We start from the raw sequence: 24,430 nt of genomic DNA, 5'->3' as shown, positions 1-24,430 counted from the left end.
GGGATGTGTGCGTGTTTGTCTACACAAGTATTTTTTTTATCCCATTATGATGTATGAATACAATGCACCAATAAGAAAAGAAAAAAGAGCTTTTCCTCTAAGATCAGGAATAAGACAAGAATGTTGACTCTTACCATTCTTATTTTACATAATGGAATTACTCACCAGAGAAATTTGGCAAGATAAAAAGACAAAAGGCTTCCAAATCAGAAATCAAGGAGTAAAATTATGTCTGCAGATTACTCAATTTTATATGTATCAATAATTATACTTTTAGAATTTTCTCTACTATTTGGAATATTTTTAAAAATTCCTAATTTAATAGCCAAGTTTACTTTTGAAAATTATGGATTAAAATAGTTTTCTACTGAAAATTATTCACGTGTAATTTTCTATTATTTAGGATCTTATCTGATTATTAGTAATTTATTTTTAAGTTGTATGAATGTTATTTATTGATAATACTTTATTTTCTGTAGTGATTCATAAGCCCACACTACTACACATTAACATTTATACAGAATATATTTCTTTTGATTTGAAAATGCATCTGCAAAGCCAGGTGTGGTGGCGCATGCTTGTAATCCCAGCATTTGGGAGGCTGAGACCAGATAATCGAGGTTCGCAGACAGCCTCAGCTATTTAGTGAGGCCCTCTGCAGCTTAGTGAGATCCTGTTTCAAAATAAATAATAATAAAAAAAAATAGGGCAGGGGGTGTAGCTCGTGGTCAAATGCCCCTGGGTTCCATCCCCAAAACTGAAAAAAAAGAAGAAAAAAAAAGAAAAATGCATCTGCAATTATTGTTTTGACTTGTAGCAGTTTATAATAAAGTCCGACATATGCTTCCCCCTTATAACACTGAGTCCAAGATTCATGTTTTATTTTTCTGAGTCACTTTGTTTACTATTAATTTATCTCTCTATATATTTGAAATTATTTTCAGGTTCTTGAAATTATGGATTTTTTTAAATTGTAATCACTCTACCAATGGCTTCACCAAGTAATTGGGAAAGGATCAATGTTTTCTTTTTTTCCTCTCTTTTTGTTAAAGATGGGATCTCTCTATATTGCCTAGATGAGTCTGGAACCCTTGGACTCAAGTGATCCTCCTGCCTCCACCTCCTGAGTAGCTGGGATGACAGGTGAATGCTACTATACCCTACCAATGATTTTTATATTATTCAGTGTTCTCCTCCAGAAATCTGCTGGTTATCTATAATTATACAAGTACTTATGTGATTCTTTTAAAGTATTTAAACAGGGTTTTTTGAGAAGAAACACAGCATTTACTTAAGATGAAACGGGGTTTCTTGAGAAGAAACTCAGTGTTTCCTTACCAGATTCTTATCTGTGGTGAGCAAAGAATGACACCTGCAGACCGCAGGAAGGGGAGTAAAAGGTTTATTGTTAGCAACAGGGAATAGGAAAAAGTAGCCAAACACCCCTAAGGGCTGTCGGAACTCTGGTGCCCAGCAGCTGCCTTCAGGACAATACTTGAGGGTAGCCCAAGCCAAATGCCTTCAGTTGCAAACTGCTTTCTCCCAAAGTCCACGCGATCTGCCAGAAAAGAAGTGCAGGTCACCCCTAGGGGCCCTGGTCGGCCTTGATGTCCAGCGGAGGCCTTCAGATCACTACCCGAGTGTAACCTGGGCCAAGTGCCTTCAATTGCACCCCACCTTCTCTCAAAGCCAATGCAACCTGCGAGAGAGAAAAGCTCCCCAAAGGGGAGGGGTTCCCAGAGTGGGTAACCGTCCTGGTGACTGGTCCAGGGGTTTATATATCTCTGTATGTCCTCTGTTACTTGGAGTCTGGGAGGCAGTTCTTAAAATTTGCGTAGGGTATTTGCATGTCCTTGAGGGGTCTCCTTCTTTCAGTAGAGGTGTCAGGCTTGCTCCAGGGATGTCTCCTGGGTTTGTTGATTAGTAAACAGATGGTTTTGTGAAGCTTTGGTCATTCTTATCTCTGAACCTTGGAAGGGCTGGTCTCTTTTTAGGAGCCTTGGAAGTTAATTAGCATTCGTTGCCCCTCAGGAAATTAAGTTTTTTCTACTGAGGCCTCTTCCCTACCTGCCTACTTATTTTCTACCTCCTCAGTATCACAATAATTTTCAAACTTCTTATTATTTGTAGATTTTTTTATTGTTGCATGTATTCATACATCTTAGTGGGGTACAAGATGGTAGAAGCATACATGCACATGTATTTGTAGGTATTTTATTTTATTAATTTATTGGTACATTTTAATCATATGTCTTAATGAGGTACACAATGATAGAGGCATATATGCACACGTCATTCATTTAGCCCTTCCTCAATTCCCACCCCATTCATTTCCCCCTCCTTCCTTTTCCTGTTCTGCTTGGTGACTGACTTAGAAATGTTTGTGAACGTACATCATGTCCATTTGGGAATTTCCTTCTTCTCCCTCTCATCTCCCTCATTTAGGTTGCCTTCTTTATTCATCTAAGTTTCTCCTTCTTTGTCTAGAGTCCCTCCTATGACTCATTTTCACCCTAGCTTCTGCATATTATGGAAAACATGTGATTTTTTACTTCTTGTGACTGACTGATCTCACTTAGCACAATGTTCTCCAGGTCCATCCATTTCCCTGAAGATGACATAATTTTGTCTTATCTATGTTTATAGCTGCACAATTCACAATTGCCAGACTGTGGAACCAGCCAAGACGTCCATCAACAGATGAATGGATCTCCAAACTATGGGATATGTACACAGTGGAATTTTACTCAGTCATCAAGAAGAACAAAATTATGTCATCTGTAGGTATTTTATATGTACCACAGTTATAATTATAAATGGTATCTCCTTTTCCTTTGCTAGTCTCTAGGAAAGATCTCCCTTTTTGACTTTATTATTCTTTTTGTTCAGTACTCAGTTCCTTGATTTTGTTAAAACTGTGTCACTTTGATGTAGGTATCTTCTAGCTTTGCTTTTCTTGAGTCTTTTGCCCTGGAACAAATACAAAGATATCATTAAACAAAATACAAAAAGACCTAGAAAAAGCACATATATATTTGCATGTTTTAGAGCAAGATGATCCATCAGCAGGAGCTTTGGTAAAAAACAAAAAATAAACTATGCCTGGAGGATTCAAGTAAGCTTTATGAATAAAAGCCCTAACTAACAGGGCAGGTCCTGGAAAGGCATTTTTGATGGTTTCTACTCTTACCCTGGACCCTCTAACACTGGTCAATGGGAGTCTTTGGAAGAGGGAAGGGAAGAACAGAAAAACTTGAGAATTATTTCCCATTCATCATAGTTTTAAAACCACTTTATTTCCTACTCCTTTTTCTCAACACTTTCATTGTCAGTGAAAACCAGATGACGTGGGTCTCAGAGGCAATACAATACTCCCGCCCCTCAGAAATAGGACAAAATTAGGTCTTCTCTGCCCTCCCTGCCCCAATGGGACACAGACACCCTTGAAGATATTTCACAAAGATGTCCTCCTGGTGCAGGCTGGGCAGATCCGCTCTGTGTGGTACAGAGAACCTCAGGGGAAATCCGAGGTCACTGTTTAAAGGGATCTGGCTATTCCTAAACCAAAGTCATGTGGAAAGAGCCTAGGTCTAAGCCTGCCAGAGACACAGTGTTTCCAAGTGATATTTGTCTTCTTATTTCAGAACAATAGCCCACAGTATCCCTAAAAGACAGCTAGAGGGTTTACTCACTTTTTTTCTATATCTTGGATGGAGTCAGGCAGCGGCTGATTCCTGGTTTCAGGAAGGAGGAGGACAACAAGGCCAGACACGATGGAGAAGACGCCATAGATGACCCAAGGCAAGTGTGGGTAATATGTGGCTAGGATCATCAACAGGGGAGCCAGGGCTGACCCAATACTACCAAAAATGCCAATGATTCCTAAAGCTGTTCCCCTTAGAGCACAAATAACAATACAAAATCAATCTGGTAAAAATGCACAGATGAAACTTGTGACATCATTTTGCAACAGTTATGGGAGAAAGCTGGTAATATATGTAAACATAAGGAGGTTGATGACTCACTCTTGCTTTTGAAAGTTTGTTTGACTTGCTAGAAATTTTTTTTTCAAGTTTAAAGAGTATTAAGATGCTATCATTTGAAAATATTACCACGGATAGCACCTAGTTTTTTTTTTTTCTTTGGTGGTACTGGGGTTCCTGGAAACTCTTCTACCTCCAGGCTACACTCCCAGACCTATTTTTTATATTTTTATTTGAAAACAAGGTCTCTTAAGTCAGCCAGCAAGGCTGGCTTTGAACCTGAGCGATCTTCCTGTCTTCGCCTCCCAAGTGCGGGGATTACAAGCGTGCGCCCCCACGCCCAGCAGCACCTACCTTTTGAATATCTATGAAGAATACATGAGATATATATGTATTAATAATATATGTTATATAACATTTATATTATTACTTATATGTTATTTATATATAAGTACACACACACACACACACACACACACACACACACACACACACACACATATATATATATATATATATATATATATATATATATATATATATATTGGCAGGAAATTATTGTTATATATATTTTTTGTGACTCGGGATTGAGCCCAGGGGCATTCTACTTCTGAGCTATGCCCCTAGCCCAATTTTATTTTTATTTTGAAACAGGGTCTTGCTGGGTTAATGAGAGTCTCATTATTTGCTGAGGCTGGCCTCAAACCTGCAACCCTCTTGTCTCAGCCTACAAGTACTGGGATTACAAGTGTGTACCACCCTGCCAGGCATTAGTGGGGAATTAGCATATATAACAGTAACTGGCAAAAGGCTAGTTCAAACCTGGGCAATGATTGTTATCATCACTACTGATTGTGCTTTTGATAATTATCCAGTCCTCTTTTCTTTCCTTCATAAGAGTCAAGGAGCTGGGAAAGGTCTACTTTGACCCTGACAGGGAACCCAGGAGATTTCGTACCTGATTATGGTGGGAAGTAATTCATTTGCATGAGTAAGAGAACTGAAAGCAGAGGCAAAAGAAAATCCTCCTCCCAAAGTTGTCAAAACCAAACGCAGTGTCTGCATTTCTGGAGAGAACAAGACCCATGAGAGTCAGGAAATCTGAGCTGAAGCAATCAGCAACCCCCTAAATTATAAATGGAAAACACCTTTATTGGAAAAGTATACAGGAGTAAAATATATTGTAGAGAAACTGCACATGAGTGGGATTTGTGCCAATGACCTGAGAAATGGGACTTGTATTCATAGTTTGCTTTATGGTTAATAAAAGATTATGAATAATTGTATGCACACTCCTCATCTCTCCAAGATTTCCCAAAGAAGGAGAGAGGATGTGAATCCAGGGGGACCTTACTTTCTTTTTCTGTCTAGTATCTCCTTTGCTTTTCATGTAGAACACAGGACTATTGTGTTGGCAATTACTGGGGGATATCATACCCATCCAGGTACTCATATGCAAATACTCAGTGAGCTATATATATTTATATATGTATTTATTTATTTATTATTTTTGTGGTACTGGGGGTAGAATCCAGGGGCTTTCTACCTCCGGGCTATACTCCCAGACCTATTTTATACTTTATTTGAAAACAGGGCCTCACTAAGTTGCTGAGAGCCTCACTAAGTAGCTGAGGCTGGCTTGGAACCTGTCACAGCCTCCCAAGTGCTGGGATTACAAGCATGCATCACCATACCCAGCTTATATTTATGTATTCATGAATGAAGGAATTTAAAATCCTGGTATAGACATGATATTGGGACAGAGCTAATACTGCAGAAGAGAGTCATAAAGGGACAGGAACCCTATATTAGTGGAAAAGCTGGAGAATAGCTTGTTCTAGAATAATGTTTCTAGACCCCAAAATAAGGACTTCTACTGGAAAAGATGCCAGACGTTGGAAATCACCGAAAGATAGTTTCATATAGCTGATTTTCCATTCAATCAAAAACAATCTTATGACAGCTTTGAAGATTGGAGTGAGCATTGTGGGGCAGCAAACTGACATTGCAGCTGACATCCAAGAGAAGTGGAGCCCCCAGAATGGGATTTATAAAAACATATTACTATACAGGAGGTCAGCAAAGCATGGTGAATGCCTGCGTTTCCCAGTCCATTACATAGGACCATTCAAAGTTGATCCTAAAAGTGACTCATAAGTGTTTAATGTGTCGTTACCTCTGTACCTTTCTTCTCTGCTTGAGGGATTTTTATTTTCTTAATTTGAGATGACTCCCTAAACCAGCAGAGTATTTATTTGCAGCAACATAGTACGACACTCATATTCCAGGGAATAAACACAATGAAACTCATAGATTTCCAGGAATAAGTGGTCACTGGGACTGAAATGAAAGACGGAGCTGGACAGAGGAGGTGACAGTTCAGGGCAATGATCATATTAGGACCTTCAACTGAGCATGTTCTAAATGCCAGGGTTGATGGTAGGGAATCTTTAGAGTCCCATTCTTCTGATTTCATATAGATATGCCCTGGAAACCCCGAGGAAATGGGGAGGGGAAAATATTTCTTTTTTATCTTGTGTTGTTTACTTACCTTTGGGCACAAATACAATGGACAGAATGAAGACTCCCGCCAGGGACATGAAACATAGTTGGCTTATTCGACGGCCCATGTGATTTAGCGTCAAAAGCGAGACATAATTGGCTGGGAGGGCAATTGCACCAAAGAGAATCTGGAAGATGAAAACATTGCTCCCAAGTTGCTGGAGGTGGAGAAGGAGGCCAAAGAATTGCATCCATGTTGCAAATCTGTCGTGAACAAAAAGGAAAGAGACGCGTCACAAGTTTAGTGTTTATGTTCTGTAGATGATGATAATATTGGCGCAGGCAGTAGGTTGGTTTAAAAATATATAGGGATTATCTGTCTAGTGGACTATTTTCTCGCAGGGAATAATTTTATAATGATCATAAATTGAATGTATAATGATGAAGGCCATTGGTGATGTTTCGTCTTACTGGTAACGTGTGAGGGATGTTGCAGAGGATATATGTTGAGTTCCTTCTAAAGTTTTAGACTTTTTCCTACATCTTGATCACAGTGATGATTATATCTTTATAGATGCAAGTACTCAGTGAGCCCTCTATATTTATTTATTTTATTTATTTTCCATTTTATTTTATTTTTTTAATTGGTGCATTGTAGTCATATATCAATTACATTGGAGTACAAGACTTGAGAGTATATATAAGCACACATCATGGGAGGCACTGATTCTGGTCTTGCTGGCCCCGACACCAGCATAACCCCTCAGCTGGCTCCGATCCCGGCCTCGGAGGCCCCAGTAGTGGCCTTGCCTCACGGCAAGCTCCGATGCCGGCCATTGGCCCCAGCACTGGCCTAACCCCTCAGCAGGCTCCGATCCCGGCCTCGGAGGCCCCAGCACTGGCCTAGCCTCACGGCAGGCTCCGATTCCGGCCTCGCTGGCCCCAGCACCGGCCTAAAGCCTTGGCAGGCTCTGATCCCAGCATTGGAGGCCCCAGTAGAGGCCTTGCCTCCTGTCAGGCTCCGATGCCGGCCGTTGGCCCTGGCATCGGCCTAACCCCTCGGCGGGCTCTTATCCTAGACTCGGAGGCCCCAGAACCAGCCTTGCCTCACGGTGAGCTCTGATCCCGGCCTTGCTGGCCCCGGCACCGGCCTAACCCCTTGGCAGTCTCCGATCCCGGCCTCGGAGGCCCCAGCACCAGCTTTGCCTCATGGCAGGCTCCGATGATGGCCTCGCTGGCCCCAGCCCCGGAATAACCCCTCGGCAGGCTCTGATCTGGCCTCGGAGGCCTCAGTAGTGGCCTTGCCTAACGGAAGGCTCCGATACCGGCTGCTGGCCTCGGGACCAGCTTAACCCCTCGGCAGGCTCTTATCCCGGCCTCGGAGGCCCCAGAACCGGCCTTGCCTCACGGCAGGCTTCGATGCCGGCCGCTGGCCCCGGCATCAGCCTAACCCCTTGGCAGGCTCCGATCCCAGCCTCGGCGGCCCCAGTAGTGGCCTTGCCTCGTGGCAGGCTCCGATGCCGGCCATTGGCCCCGGCACCGGCCTAACCCCTCGGCTGGCACTTATCCTGGCCTCGGAGGCCCCAGCACCGGTCTTGCCTCATGGTAGGCTCCGATGCTGGCCTTGCTGGCCCCAGCACCAGCCTAACCCCTCGGCAGTCTCCGATCCCGGCCTCGGAGAACCCAGCACCGGCCTTGTCTAATGGTAGGCTCCGATGCTGGCCTCGCTGGCCCCAGCCCCTGTCTAACCCCTCGGCAGGCTCTGATCCAGCCTCAGAGGCCTCAGTAGTGGCCTTGCCTCACGGCAGGCTCCGATGCTGGCTGCTGGCCCCGGCATCGGCCTAACCCCTTGGCAGGCTCCGATCCCAGCCTCGGAGGCCCCAGTATTGGCCTTGCCTCGCGGCAGGCTCCGATGCAGGCCATTGGCCCCGGCACCGGCCTAACCCCTCAGCTGGCTCTTATCCTGGCCTCAGAGGCCCCAGCACCGGCCTTGCCTAATGGCAAACTCCGATGCCAGCCTTGCTGGGCCCAGCACTGGCCTAACCCCTTGGCAGGCTTCCATCCTGGCCTCAGAGGCCTCAGTAGCAGCCTTGCCTCACGGAAGGCTCCGATGCCGGCCACTGGCCCTGGTACTGGCCTAACCCCTCGGCAGGCTCCAATCCAGGCCTTGAAGGCCCCAGCACTGGCCTTTCCTCACGGCAGGCTTCGATCCCAGCCTCACTGGCCCCTGCATCGGCCTAACCCCTCAGCAGGCTCCGATCTTGGCCTCGGAGGCCCCAGCACCGGCCTTGCCTCACGGCAGGCTCCAATCCCAGATTTGCTGTGTCTGTCACCGGCCTCACCCCTCGACAGGCTCCAATCCGAGCACCCTCTTCGCCCAAACAATTGTCCCACATTCTTGAGGGTGCGTGGTGGCAACATTCTGCCTCTGGGGTTATTATTTCAAAGGTTCTAGGTGTAATGCATCAGATCTCTGCCTCCCCTGAGTACTGGCCACTGCCATTGCCACTGCCTCCACCATTTCAAATCCTTCCCAGGCTCTTTTTCCACTCTGAATGTTGTCCAGTGTTCCTAAGCATGCGTGACGGTAGCATTCGACATTTGGTGTAATTTCTCCAAGTCTCCACCGCCATTGCGGAGACCGCTTTCAACGCTGCCTTTCTCCTTGGTCTCCGCTAAACTCTCTCCTTACAGGTGATGTCCAAGATTCTTAACAATATAGAGAAACAGCAGTCCTCCTTCACAGGGAATTTTTCCATGAGTTCCAGTGCATTTGGATAAGTTTTGTCTGCATCTCCAGTGTCCTGGCATCCACCACGGCTTTCTTAACTCCTCTCCGATATTTTTTCTTTTTCTTTTTCTTTTCCTTTTTTTTTTTTTTTTAAATAAGAGAAGACAGTATATGTGGTTTGAGGAGGTAGTGGGATCAGACACTCAGTAGCACTGTGACCTGGTCGGTTTCCCCATGGGTCCAGCATGCTCCGCACTACTCCGCCTGGGGCCTAGAGTCCAGCGACCCTGGCCCCGGCTGGTGTGCCCTGCGCGACCCCTGCCCGGGACCCAGGGTACTGGGCCTGGTTTCTCCAGGGGTGTGGCGTGCTACGCGCGGTCCAGCCTGGGGCCCAGAGTCCCGCGACCCGGGCCCCGGCTGGCGTGCCCCGCGCGATCCCCGCCCGGGACCCAGCTTCTTACTGTGTCCGGCTTCTCCAGGGGTCTGGCGTGCCCCACCTATATTTATTTTTTTTAAAGTTCATTCTTTCAAATTTTACCTCCATTAAGATGGAAACAGACTGTGAAGCAACTCAGAGCCAATGTGTGCACCATGATTGAAGTTTGCTGCATTAGTCTCTGTGATCATCCTGGCGGGGTGATATGATAAATTCTAGACCCAAAAATAAGGACTTCTACTGGAAAAAATGTCAGATGTTGGAAACCTTTGAAAGATAGTTTCATATAGTTGATTTTCCATTCAATAAAAAATAATCTTATGAAAGCTTTGAAGATCACTGTAAAAGTAGTTCCAGGCCAGTCTTTTTGTAACTATTATGGTTTGGCTCTGGAAACCCAGAGTCTCATGGGTTCAGAGGCAGGACTTTGTGGAAGTGGTTGGATCATGAGGGTTCTGACCCAATAAGTGAATTAATCCATGGATTGCTGAATGAACTACTTAAAGGTGGCATATAGTTGGAGGAAGAAGGTCGGTCACTGGGGGCATGCCCTAAGTGGGTGCATCTTCTTGGCCCTTTTTCTCTCTTCCTGCTTCCCAACTGTCATGAGCTGAACAGCTTTCCTCTGCCTCACGCTTCTGCCATGGTGTTTGTTCTACCTCACCTCAGGCTCAGAGCAATGAAACCCACCGGCCATAAACTGAGACCTCTGAGACTATGGGCCAAAATAAAATTTTTCCCCCTTTAAGTTATTGGTGTCAGATATTTTGGTCACAATGTTAAAAAGCAGACACATTAATCCTTTGGCTACCTTGCGTCACAGCAATTCTCTTAATGTTTTCTTTATCTCCAACTCTATCACCACCGCGTATTGTAACCTTTAAAATAATAAATAAATTCATGTCCCCAGTATTTTAGTAGGTACTGTGTGAAGCCTACCTCACAAAGGACAGGAGATATATCCGTTTACGCATGTTGGGTGTGCGGAACAAGTCACACAGAGAAGGTTTTGTCTGTACTGCCTCTATCTCCTCTTTCATGGCGGATTTCACAACCTTTAAGAACAGCAATGACACATTGTTCAGTTGTCAGAAAATGGTGGGCATTCACAGAAGACAAGATCCGTGGCTTCCCTTTCTGTGTAGTGGAAAATATAGACATCGAAAATGGAGGACATAAAAGTAGTATCTCAGGAAGAAGAAGAAGAATTTCCTGAGAACCTTTATCTTAATAATTCGGGCCGGGCGTGGTGGCGCACGCTTGTAATCCCTGCGCTTGGGAGGCGGAGACAGGAGGATCGCGCAGGTTCGAAGCCAGCTGTGCTGGCTTAAAAGACCCTGTTTCCAAGAATAAAAAAGTATAAAATAGGTCTGGGAGTGTAGCCCGGAGGTAGAAGGGCTTCCAGGAACCCCAGTACCACCAAAATAATAATAATAAGGATAATGATGATGATGATGATGATGATGATGATGATGATAATAATAATAATTTGGTCATCACATTTCAAGGAATTTCTGACATGTTGTATCTCCATGAATGAGATGCCTAGAGCTGAATTTGAGGATGGAGTTAGGGAAGATCTTGGTGTAGCATAATTTAAACTCAGATTTGCTTTTAGAGGAGTCACTTGCAACTTGCTAGATATGGTTTTTTTTTTTTTTGGCAATACTGGGGACTGAACCCAGGGGCAATCTACCTCTGAATTACACTTTCAGCCATATTTCAGTCTTCATTTTGAAATATGGTCTCACTAAGATGCTAAGGCTTGTCTCAAACCTGCGATCTTTCTGGAACTGCAGTCTTCTTTTTCTCTTGTTGGGAAAAAGAAGACTAAGGAGGAGGACTAGAAGAGTCAGGATCAAGAGAAGCAGAAGTAGAGACAGAAAAACAAAATTCCCTTCTTACAAAAATTTTCTAGACGATTCAGGGGGTCATAAATGTGCACGTCTGTGTCATAATGTTCAGGAGGTACATAAATGTACTTCTAACAGATCTTAGGCATTTATTAATTTATTAGTGATTCAAAATATTAGCTTCATTCCCATGCCACCTCTGCAAATAAAATACTCCTATAAAACTCCTTAGAATAAGTTTTATAATGAAGCCAATTCTGAGAAAGAAACCACGACCACAACTAAGGAAGCCTACCCTATCAAGTTTCCAGGCTTGCTTAGTCTCAGGGGCCAAATATTGGATTTATTCTTTTATTAGAGAAGCATCATGGTGGTGCCCTCTGTATCTGACACATAAGTCCATGACAACTGGTCATTGTTATCATAATATTATAAGAAAGAATGAGATCCAAGAAGATCTTACCCTGGGGCTGGATGAGGGCTGCAGGGATTGTGAGACTAGCCTTCAAACCCATCCAACATCAGAGTAAAATAGGAGGCTATGTGAGGTTATTTTGTACCACCTACTCAGTTTTGATGAGCAAGTAGAAACATGAATGGAGTTTCCAGAAATATTTAGGCAGGAATTCATATCAGTGATAAGGGACAGAGGACTTATTCCTAAGAATAAGTAAGAATTCTCCTACATGGTATCAAAAAAACAGAAACACAACATACAGAAGTCATGATGTGTAGTAAAATGTAGAAAGAAACACATTTGGTGAAATTCCACGATGCTTCTGAGAAGTGGGTTTTCTCCACAGTGAATCTGGAATTCAAATGACTTAATAGCCAAATACGAACTAATGAAGAAAGAAAGAAAAAACTAACCTGATGGAGAAATGAGCAAAATATGAGTAGACATTTCTCAAAAGAAGACATGTGAATGGTACCGAAGGGTCCCAGACCCATAATATGTTTTCTGACAGGCTAATTGCTAAACTATGAGAACAGGTGGTAGCCTTAAGCATAGCTGGGAAAAGCCTGTAGATGGGTCCCAGTAAAGCTTGGAGGCTCGCCCACTGACTTGGAATGGAGTTCTGCCTGGCTGGAAAACAGCAAGTGTCTTTGCAGGCTTCTGTGGGAAAACTTGTCTAGTTCTTCTTCAGGCTTTCTTTGATGCAGTTACTTTATGTTTATAGTTTCTATGTTCTGGATAAAGTCAGAGTGGCAAGCGGCCCTCTTCTCGCTCTGTGTGTGAGTTTCTCAGTCAGAGATCACCCATCTCTAAGAAGATGGGCAAGTAACAAGTGTAACAGACCCTAATGTGGTACATGAAAAAGGCTCAATATCACAAAACATCAGGGAAATGCAAATCAAAACTACAATGATATATTGCCTCCCCTCGCTTGGAATAGTTTTTATAAAAAAAGACAAAGGACTATAAGTATTGTTTGGACTGTGAAGAAAAGAGAACCCGTGCATGCGGTTGATGGGAATGGATAGCCATTTTGAAAAATAGTGTGGAATTTTCTCAAAAAACTAAAAGTAGAATTGCCGTAGGATGTGGCACTGCAAAGTGAATATCCAAAAGGGAGTGAAATGGGGATGTCACCTGCACTTGCATTACATCATTATTTACAATAGCTAAGATACAGACTCAACCCAAATTGACAGATGAATGAATAAATACAGCAGGGTGTATCATGACTTTTGTTGTTCAACTTTACCAGGGTACAAAGGCAAAATGCATTCTATAGAAACTACCCTTTGAATTTTTATGTATTCCTGGGTTAGTAATATGCCACATGATATTTTCTTGACACAGGGCAGTGGCAATGACCCACAGCTCCCATCTCTCATGATCTTGAGGGTAAACTGCCAATACTTTACAGTAGACTGTGTTCCTACACTACAGTGTTTGGTAGATTATGGGTATTAAATACATTTTGACCCATCAGGTTTATTTTTTTTTGGGTGGTACTGGGGTTCCTAGAAGCCCTTCTACCTCCGGGCTACACTCCCAGGCCTATATTTTTTTTATATTTTTGAAACAGGGTCTCTTATGCCAGCGCGGCTGGCTTCGAACCTGCACGATCCTCCTGTCTCCGCCTCCCAAGCGCGGGGATTACAAGCGTGCGCCACCACGCCCGGCGACCCATCAGTTTACTGAGATGTAACCCCATTGTATGTACTTGAGCGTCTGTCTACACACAATGAAATACTACTCATACATGTGAAAGAATAAAATCTTATCACTTGTGACAATGTAGAGGAACCTGGAGGAGATGATGTTAAGTCATCTCACTCATATGTGGAATCCAAAAAGTTGATCTTAGGGAAGAAGAGAATAAAATGGTGGTTTCCAGAGTTTGGGGTGGTTAGGGGAGTCGGTGAGGAGAGGATACGTAGGTCAAAGGATACACAACTCTAGTAAGATTAATGACAGCATCTTGTATTCTTAAAAAAGGTAAAAAGAGTGGATGCTACTTTCTTTTCTGCAAAAGTGCCATGTGAGGCAGTGCATTTGCCAATTAGCTAGGTTTAACCATTCCTCCACGCATACGTACTCCAAAACCATCATGGTGATAAAAGCACATCGTGTTATCTGCCAACTAAAACAGCAAATTAAACAAAAGTAAAGAACAAAATCCCGTGGAGGAAAATGTATAAACTAAATCAAAGGAGCAAAATGAAGGAAAAAATAAATCCAGTACTCTGCCTCTGTTGAATAAAATGTGCCCAATCTTTTTGACAATAGCATATTGCATCCTTGGATACCAACTAAGACACATGCCAAGCTATGTCTTCCCTGTGTCCCATAACCGCAGCCATCTGGCTCACCTCCACAGTTACGGTGTCTCCAAAATCCTTCATTCCATTTCTTCGAGCAGCTTTTCTAAGCTCCTTTAAGCCCTGCTCTGGTTTGTTGGTGATAATCAGCCACCGAGCGGACTCTGACAGCCACCTGGTCAAAGAAGCCAACACAGTGTCAATCAACTCTCCCGTGGCTGTTTTCCAATCACCTCCATCCTGGGAAGCCTGTGCCCTCCAACCCAATACCCCAGTGCTTCAGTTATACCAAGAAATACGGTCTCATGCTGCTTGGTTACATAGCTGGGGAATCCGGAAACAACTCATCCACACATTTCTGGGAGTGCAGACATTGAATCGCATTAGCTCCCCTTTTAGGTGGATATAAATTTACTAGGAGTCAAACAATTGAAGCAACAGGGACAAAACTTGTGCAAAACTTGGCCATGTTCCTTGGAAGGGCATAAGAAATACTTATTCATACTGAATTTTTTTCTGAAAATAAATAAGGACCTCCAAAATATTTCTTTGCACATTAAATGTTTCATATGGCCTGGAGTCACTACAGTGTTGTGATGGAATCTGACTACACGAGCAAGCCAAATCCACCTCGTTTGCTCCTCTATGCAATGGGGACAGTACTGTAACAAAGTCTGTAGATTGGTTATGAGGCAACACTAACATCATAGAACAGTCTTCTAGAGGGTACACCCTCTTGTCTGTTTGAATTGATCGCACTATATTAAATTTGTAATCATCTCCCTGAGAGCCATTTCTAACCAAGTAGGCCTCCTCTGCCGAACCAGCCTTTCCCTCTCTTCCTCCCTTTCATCCTTCTCTCCTCCATCCCTCCCTCCTTTCTCTTTCTCTCTCTCTGCACTGGGGATTGACCCCAGGGCCATTCTTTTTGTGTGTGTGTGGTACTGGGGGTGCAACCCAGGGGCTTTCTACCTCCAGGGCTATACTCCCAGACCTATTTTTATACTTTATTTGAAAACGGGGTCTCACTAAGTTGCTGAGAGCCTCACTAAGTAGCTGAGGCTGGCTTCGAACCTGTGCGATCCTCTTATTTCAGCCTCTCAAGTGCTGGGATTACAAGTGTGAGCTGCCATGCCCGGTGCACTCAGGGACATTCTACCTCTGAGCTACAGCCTCAGCCCTATTTTTAATTTTTATTTTGGAACATGGTCTTGCTAAGTTGCTGAGGCTGGTCTAGAAGCTGTGATCTGCCTGTCTCAGCTTCCCAAGTGTTAAGATTACAGGTGTGTGCCACCACATACATTTCAAAGCCTTTCTTAAAGCTTTTAAAAGAAAAAAGATTTGGAGAAGAAATGATGTAAGTTGACCAATCTGCCTATAGTTTTCAACTGGAGAAATGGTGCTGTTATTTCATTAAATGGCTACAGAGGTAACGTCCTTAAGATGAAGGAGTAGCACTATTTCTTCTTTTTTTTTCTCTCATCAAACATCACCTCTAAAGATGAAGATCACCAAAATCTTGAGTGTGTCTTTTATTGCAAAAATATACATACAAATATACACTATAGGTAAGGACATCCAATCTTCAAATGTTTTCCTCAGTGAGGAAATTTTTTAGGCAAAAATTCCATTTCTATTTTATTCTTTTTTTATTGCTGAGTAGAATTCCATTGTGTGTATTTCCCATAATTCTGTAATCCATTCATCTGTTGATGGAGACCTAGTTGGGTCCATAGTTTAGCTATTGTGAATTGTGCTGCTATGAGCATGCGTATGCGTATGTTACTGTAGTTCTCAGGTTTTAATCCCTTTAGGAAGATACCCAGGAGTGGTAGAGCTCTTGATCATATCATATGGTGGATCCATTCCTAGTTTTCTAAGGAATCTCCACACTGATCTCCATAGCTGCTGAACTAGTTTGTACTCCCACCAACAGTGTAGAAGAGTTCCTACTTCCCCACATCCTCGACAACATTTGTTATTCTTTCTGCTTGCCACTCTGATTGGGTTTAGATGGAATATCAGTGTAGTTTTGATTTGCATCTCCTGATTGCTAATGATGTTGAACATTTTTTCATGTATCTATTGGCCATTTGCATCTCTTCTTTTGTAAAGTGTCTATTCAATTCAGTGGCCCATTTCTTGATTGGGTCATTTGTTTTGCTAGTGTAAAGTCTTTGAGTTCTACTCAGCAATAAAAAAGAACAAAATCATGTCATTCGTAAGAAGATGGAAAGACCTGGAGAACGTTACGTTAAGTGAGATCAGCCAAGCACAGAAAGAGAAGGGACATGTGTTTTCTCTAATATGCTTGAGATAGGGAGCATTTGAGATACCAGAGGGACTCCAGATAATGGAGGAGAAACTTCAGCAAGGATGGGAAAGGAAACAGGCTGAGGTTTATTAATGGAAATGCTACATGCAACTATGTGTATACATGTGAATATAACATTGTTAACCTAGACACTCAGTATTGGGAGGAAAGGAAGTGGGGAAGTGGGGAAGAGGGGCCCAAGTACTGTCAACATGATCTACATTATGATGTGAGACTATAGTGCACCAATAAAAACTACACAAGAAAATTCCATTTCCACACTACCATTTAAGACTTACCAGCAAAGACAAGCAGAAATACCAAGAACATTTAGATAAGGATTCATTGCTATTTTGTTTTTAGAGCTGCTTATTTTATTTATTATTATTATTATTATTATTATTATTATTATTATTATGGGTCAGGGGATAGAACTTAGGGGCATTTGACTTCTGAGTTACACCCCCTCCCCTATTTTTTATTTTCTATTATTTTTTTAAACAGGGTCTTGCTAAGTTGCAGAGGGCCTCAATAAGTAGCTGAGGCCATCCACGAACAGCGATCCTCTGGTCTCAGCCTCCTGAATGTTGGAATTATAAGCATGTGCCACAACGCCTGGCTAGAGCTGCTTACTTCAGTAAATAAAATTAGAGTATGCATAATTAAAATTTAATTTCAAGTATAATTAAAAATTATATCCTATGACTTAAATTATTTATTTATCTATAATAAAAACAAATGGGATAGCTTATATTTTATTCAGCTAATAAATAAAATATGAAACTCTCCATTAAATAAAAAATGTATACAAACGGTGAATAATTTTAGTATATTTGTATCTTTTGCAATATTTGATAGATAATTTTACAAACACATTTAGTTATCCTGCGTTGAAATTCTATTCAGTGGCTGGGCGTGGTGGCGCATGCTTGTAATCCCCACGCTTGGGAGGCGGAGACAGGAGGATCATGCAGGTTCGAAGCCAGCCGCGCTGGCTTAAGAGACCCTGTTTCCATATAAAAATATTAAAAATAGGTCTGGGAGCATAGCCCGGAGGTAGAAGGACTTCCAGGAACCCCAGTAACACACACACACACACACACACACACACACACACACACACACACACAAAGAAAAGAAAAAAAAGAAATTCAATTCAGTGGCCCCATTTTTATCTTACAGTCCTAATTGCTCTACCTCTCAAATTGCAAACAGGCGCATATTTGGAGAGCACATTCTCAGGTGTAGACCTAAGGCAAAATGAATTTCTTGTGTCCTGATTCCAGGTGCATTCTCATCCCAGAATCCTACAACAGGAAGGAAGAAAGAAAACTCATACCTTGAGGCTATAAGTATAAAAAATATTGGTATAGACACCGCCAACTGGAGGTGGTGCCAGTTTCGAATAGCAAATCCCAGGCCTCCCAATGTAATCTGTCCAATACTAGAAGCGCTGACTGCCAACATTGTCCCCAAGGCTTGGAATTCGGGTTTTGTCCATTCTATGACTGAAAGAAAGAACCAACTGAATTTTGGCATCAAACAAGGGCGAAATATCAAGGTGAAAACGAAAGTTCAGTAAACACCCAAGATTCGAAGTGTTAACTTACTGAGCAAGATGCTATTGGACATGATGGCCGTGACAACCATGCCAGACAGGAGGCGTAGCAGGCCATAAGAGAGGAACGTGGGAACAAAGGCAGCACACGTCTCCACAATGGTCAGCTGGAGCAAACACCACATGATAACCAGCCGCCTCCCCAACCTTTGGAAAAGTAAGAGACTGGATTATGGGAACCATAAACAATGGTTGCCAGAACTGGCACAAAGAAAGTACTTTGAACCTACAAAAGAAACCCTTCAACAGCCAGTAGCACATTTTTCCCCAAAAGCAACTCTCCCTCTTTGTAAGTACATTGGGTGCTCATCAAAGCTGCTTCTCCAATTTGTTACCAGCAGTTCTGACACCAATTTAAGCCACACACGGCATATTGCATTACTAGAAAATTTAACATATCATCGGTATCTCTTGTACTAAAATCTGCATTTAGCATGGTGGGGAGTCTACATCGTGTTCGTAGTAGATGGTATTAAAATCAATATTTGGGGCTCTGGAAATGGGCAGGTTATGGATAAAGTGATGTAATAGCAATCTGTGACACAGTACATCAGAGTTGCTGATGGGAGGAGAAGAGGCCTTTCCTGCTGTTTGGATTGGTCAGCTTTGGGCGCCATGCTACTTTCTGGTATAGAGTGTGACATTCCCATAACCCAGGCAGAGGCACTTGTAGAAAGTTTTCAGAGAAAAGAATTAAGCGAGATGGAGAACGAAGAACTATAAAAAGGGATAATTTTGGGAAAATAAAAAGGAGATTTGAACTTCACAGACATCTGGGGAGGGAGCTTTTCTGTCAATTTGAACTAAGCAACCTGTTCTAATTTTATATGACAAAGACGAACAGACAAATGGAGAAAACTGGAATGGGTTAACCACTCTTTAATATTATATTCTTACGGATTATTTATTTTATAACATGACTCAAGTTTTTGTAATGAGTATTAACACAACAGATGTTAATTCAGGATGGAATTTTAATTCAGAATAAATAAGGATCCAGTTAAAGAAACGCTACGATTAAAGAAATTTTGGAGTAGCAATTATCGTAAAGTGACTCTGTCAAAATAAAACATAGGGCTTATAGGGAAAGTTATAAAGTTGTTAAATATATTAATGTTTAGAATGGCAAGAAGCCGGGCGTCGTGGCATACACTTGTAATCCCAGCATTCGGGAGGCTGAGACCGGAGGATCGTGGTTCGCGGACAGCCTCAGCTACTTAGTGAGGCCCTCTGCAACTCAGTGAGACCTGGTTTCAAAATAAAGAATAAAAAAAAAATGGGGCAGGGGGTATAGCTCGGAGGTCGAATGCCCCTGGGTTCCATCCCCAGACCCGCCAAAAAAAAAAAAAAAAAAAAAAAAAAAAAGAATGGCAAGAATTTGGTGGCAATCTGATTGCCCATTCCCTGTTACGGGCCCCCACCGAGGAGAACTATGCAGCTACCAGAGATATAAAGTAGAACTCCTATACATTGTTGGTAGGACTGCAAATTAGTACAGCCACTGTGGAGATCAAGAGATTAAGAATGGAACCACTATATGACCCAGCTATGCCATTCATCCGTATCTTTCCAAAATAACTAAAGTCAGAACATTGTAGAAATACATGCCCATTCATGTTCATAGCAGCACAATTCACAATAGCCAAGTTATGGAACCAACCTAGGTGTCTATTAACAGATGAACGGATACAGAAAACGTGGTATATGTACACCATGGAATTTTACTGAGCCATAAAGAACAAGGAAATCATGTCATGGGTGGAACTAGAGAGTATTATGCTGGGATCAGTCAGTCTTAAAAGTCAAGGGTAAAATGTTTTCTCTCTTATGTGGAAGCTAGAAAGAAAATAGGAAGCAAAAGGCACTTTATGTATTTGAAGAGGGTGACTGGTAGAGTAGTAGAAGGGATAGAAGGAGGGAGTGGGGGAGGGAAAAAGGAAGAGAAGATGAAAAAAGAAACCCAGTTTCATGTACGAAAGCATCACTACCAACATTACTGTTATGTTTGGGGAGGGGTGGATAGTGGGGTGAGACCTGAAGGGAAGTCACCAGCATCTGTGTGAATGGTTGTTTTATGACTCTGAACCACACTATGATGTCTAAACACAATAAAAATATAAAAACAATGAGCTGAAAGTACAAGCAGGTATGTGTAAGTATCTCAGAAACAGTGGTACGTGCCCAAGAGTATGAGACAACACATTTAAATTAAAATATATAGACCCAATTATCACACTTTGTGAAACGCATATACATTTAGAGAAGCATAAGTAACGTGATAGAACATTCTTTATTGAAGGAAAAATGCTGGAATGCTTCCATGTTTTATGATGCGATTACCCAGTATTTTATTGAAGCTCCATTGTGGGGGGAAAAGGCATTCTTTTCTTGCTTCATTCAAGATTCTCTATCTTTGATTTTTCAACATTTTGATTATAGTGTGTCTTAGCATAAGTCTTTGAGTTTACCTGCTTAGATTTTTACTGAGACTCTGGTATTTGTACATTGATGTTTTTCATCAAATATGGTAAAGTTCTTCAAATAATCTCTCAGTCCAATACTTTCTCGGGGTTTCTTCTGAGACTCCCAAAATGGATATGTGGGTCCACTCAGAAAGCTAGAAATATATGGGAACTTCCCGAAACTTATTAAGAACATGTATCAGAATGCTATGGCTAATGCCATATTGAATGGTATCAGCTCTAACAAGTTTCATTTATCATTCTACTATAGGTTCTAGCTACTGTGGGGGAAAGAGTAAAAGACAAAAGTTATTAGAACAAATTAGACTATCCTTGTTTGCAGATTATAGGATCCTGTGATAGGAAATTTTAATACTTTAAAATAAAACAACTAGAACTAATAAACGAATACGGCAGGATCACATTTATAAGGCTACTCTAGAAAAGTCAATTGAACTTCTACACAGGAGCAATTATTTCAAGGAAATTAAAGCTACAAAAGATAACATCATAGCCTCAAAACAAAACTAATTAGCAAAAAATTTGTTGGAATAATACACAACATGCCCCACAAAATACAAAAGAGTGAAAATGAAAAATGTAAAATTCTGTTAATGGAGAGAACTCCATAAAATTAATAGATCACAAAATTAAATGTTAAAATTTCAGCCTTTCGCCAAATACTCTATAGTTTCAATGCAATACCACTAAAAATCTTATGAAGAGCTATGTTTTAGACTTTCAAGAAACATAGCACAGTTTGCCTGCTTTTGATCTTTACGTAACTAGAATTCTCCACTGTGCAACCTTTTGTATTGAGCTTGTTCTGCTCCACAAAATGTACTCAGTATTCATCCATGTTATTGCTTCCCTGTTTTTTCCCTTTGTTGTGCTTACATTCACCATGTAAGCAGGGCATTGTGGTAGGTAGTTCATGCATGTAGTCCTAGTACATGAGAAGCTGAGACAGGAGGGTAGCAGGTTCGAGACCAGCCTCAGCAATTCAGTGAGGCCCTTGGCAACTCAGCAAGTCCTTGTTTCAAAATAAAAAATAAAAAATTGGGCTTTGGAGGGAGCTCAGAGATAGTATGTTCCTGGGTTCAGTCCCTAGTACCACCGGTAAGTAATTCGTACATACATACGTACATACATCATGTGAGCATTATGTATCTTATTTACACATTCTATCAATGATGAACTTTTAGATTGTTTCCAGCTTGGGAATACTGTGAGTGGTTAAGTGTTATTTAAGAAATATCAATTGGCTTTTCTTTGCACATAATTATTTGTGTATCCCTTTAGCTTTCTGATAAAGTGCAAAATCCTTAGATTATCTTTTTGTGCAGTGCCAGCAAGTTCCTATCGCCATCTCCTGCCTGTCCCTGTACACTTACTGTTATTACCATCCTGTGATCTATGCAAATTGATATAGCTGTATTTTCTCATGATACTACCACAGGAGAGCTGAGTTCTGGGACTATTACAAGTGAATGCTATGACTCTGAACTCTTCCATAAATTACATTTGTTGTAATATATTCAAATTTTGCAGTTTTTTTTTTGTACTGGGGATTGAACTCAGGGGAACTCTATCACTGAACTACACCCGCAGCACTATTTTAGTTCTTATTTGGAAACAGGGTCCTGATAAGTTTCTGTGCACTGCTGGCCTTGAATACAGATAGGCACCACTGTGCCTGGCAAATTTTACAGTTTTAAATGAGCAAAAGTTGACATTATGCTGATGGATGGTAAGGGATGTCTCAGTTTTATTATATCCCCCAGGAAAGAAATACTCGGGTGGGGCATTTATCTGTTGATTTCCAAAGAAATATTTCCAGGCACAGGATTGACATTCTTATATCATGAATTTTGACAGCAGTCGCCATTAGATACATTACCTTATGTAGCTATAAATTACCTTTAAAAAGCTGTTTTGGCAAAAGCAAAAATAAAGGTGACTGGCATAACAGTTTTCTATGGACTCCACAGATAGAAAGGTATAACTCACAAGCTGATGAAAATATCCACTAGGAGAGAAATCTGTGAACCCGAGACACTCACCTGTCAGTTAAATGGCCACATAGAATATTTCCCACCAACATTCCAGTCATGAATAAGAATTTAGACACTGAACTCAGTGACTGAGAGTCACATACCAGGTCCCACTGGGAGAGGGAAAAAAAAACAGTGCAGCATAGTTTATAATCTCTCTGTTATCCTGACCCAAATCCTTAACATGCCTGTGAATTTTATTATATCAGGCCCCTGGCTTCCTCTAGTTTCCTTTTTCAAGAATGGACTTCTACCATTTAGGCCTCAGCTTAAATATAACTTTCTCCAAGGAGCCTGTCCTAAACCTGTGGGTTATATTAATGGTAACTTTGAACCTGTACTAAGAAGTTCTTAAACCTGGCCACAGGGTGCCATCATTTGGTAACATTTATGAATTGAGAGAATCCTGAGTATGACCACAGACCCCTTATATGAATACTCTAGGGGTACAGCCTGGGATCTGGGGTACTGGTCAATCTCCCTGATATATCTAACTTGAAATCAAGGTGAGGCAAGGCTGACCTACTACACTTAAAACAAAACACATGAATTACTTGCTTGAACTCTGGTCTTCCCAAGGATGAATGAGAGGAGGTTCCTATTTATTGTTGAATTAATTAAACCCATTAAGTGTCTCACTTAACAGAGAAGCCTTCCATATTTTCGAAAGGAATGAAGAATAAGCTCCCTCAACAGTGCTTACAGGCTCAAAGCACATCGATGACCTGTTTTAGTGTCTAAACGCCCAAGTTAAGGGCCCATGAGTGGAAAATGGCAGGTCTTACCTCACTCACGGTGGTGGAGAGGAAGGAGGTCCGGTCATACACCCAGCCGTCCACGCAGGGCTCCGTGTCTGGCTCACTCACGTTGGAGAAGGATCCGTTTGGGTGAAGGAGCTGCCACTGAGGGCGGATGAAGCGACGACACTTCTCTGGCCTCAGGCTTGAATCCAGTGGGATGGAGACTCTTAAGAGGGCATCTTGGCTGAGGATCCCAGTGTCATTGTCAGAGACAGTGTCATTGTCGAGAATGTGGACCCAGCAGCGATGACCAATGTTGGCTGCAGTGAAGTTCTCCAATATAATGTGAGGGTACACCATGATATTGCAGATAATAAGGAAAGCAATCTGTAGTTTCTGGAATTTCCCCAGACTGCCCACTTGATCCAGGAGGTCCTGAAAGGCCATCAGGGTTGAATGACTATCCCCAAGAGAAGGCAAAGTGGATTGTATCTAGATCGGCTAAAAAAAAAAAAAAAAAAAAAATTCTCTTTCAGTAAGAGGGTGTCGATCCGGACCCTGTCTTTTCCTTAATGGGCCCCACTGAGGCAGGGCCGTGTGTCTAGTATCCCTGAGTCATTTTTAGGTCAGGTAGGTAGCTTTTTTTTTTTTTTTTTAAGTGACAGAGAGAAATACTTTTCCGGGATACTTTCTGCAGTAAAACAGGTTAAAGATCTACTTTGTGAAAATTCTTGACCTGGGCCCCGAGTTGCAGTCAACAGTGGACATTGATCTCTGCAAATTCTCTGTAAACAAACCAGAGCAAACCTGCCACGGGGTTTGCAACTCTTCACAAAATTTCCAGTTTGTGAGATCCAGAGAGTTGTTTTTTTTTTTTTTTTAAATTTTCTATGGAAGGAGGTGAGAGTGTTTTGTTGACTAAATGCTGAATTTGGATTGAGGTAAAAAAAAAAATGGTCTCAAAA

At 42.0% G+C, this 24,430-nt stretch overlaps 1 protein-coding gene across 1 annotated transcript; it reads right to left on the bottom strand.

Moving 5' to 3' along the window:
- Window positions 1-2,909: 2,909 nt before the first annotated feature.
- Window positions 2,910-24,038, bottom strand: LOC308260620 (organic anion transporter 7-like; the record flags this gene model as incomplete). The annotated part of the gene is made up of 10 exons (XM_080692052.1): window positions 23,511-24,038; window positions 22,735-22,838; window positions 18,202-18,356; window positions 17,931-18,099; window positions 14,329-14,452; window positions 10,592-10,707; window positions 6,535-6,749; window positions 4,942-5,050; window positions 3,693-3,896; window positions 2,910-2,970 (listed from the first exon to the last, which is right to left on the bottom strand). The coding sequence occupies exons 1-10, from the start codon at window positions 23,910-23,912 to the stop codon at window positions 2,910-2,912; spliced, it is 1,659 nt and encodes a 552-aa protein (XP_080548178.1). The 5' UTR covers window positions 23,913-24,038.
- Window positions 24,039-24,430: the final 392 nt, after the last annotated feature.

This window comes from Muscardinus avellanarius (genome assembly GCF_963383645.1).
Source record: "Muscardinus avellanarius genome assembly, chromosome: 1".
NCBI classification, from domain to species: Eukaryota; Metazoa; Chordata; class Mammalia; order Rodentia; family Gliridae; genus Muscardinus; species Muscardinus avellanarius.
This window is presented reverse-complemented; position numbering and strand designations above follow the sequence as displayed.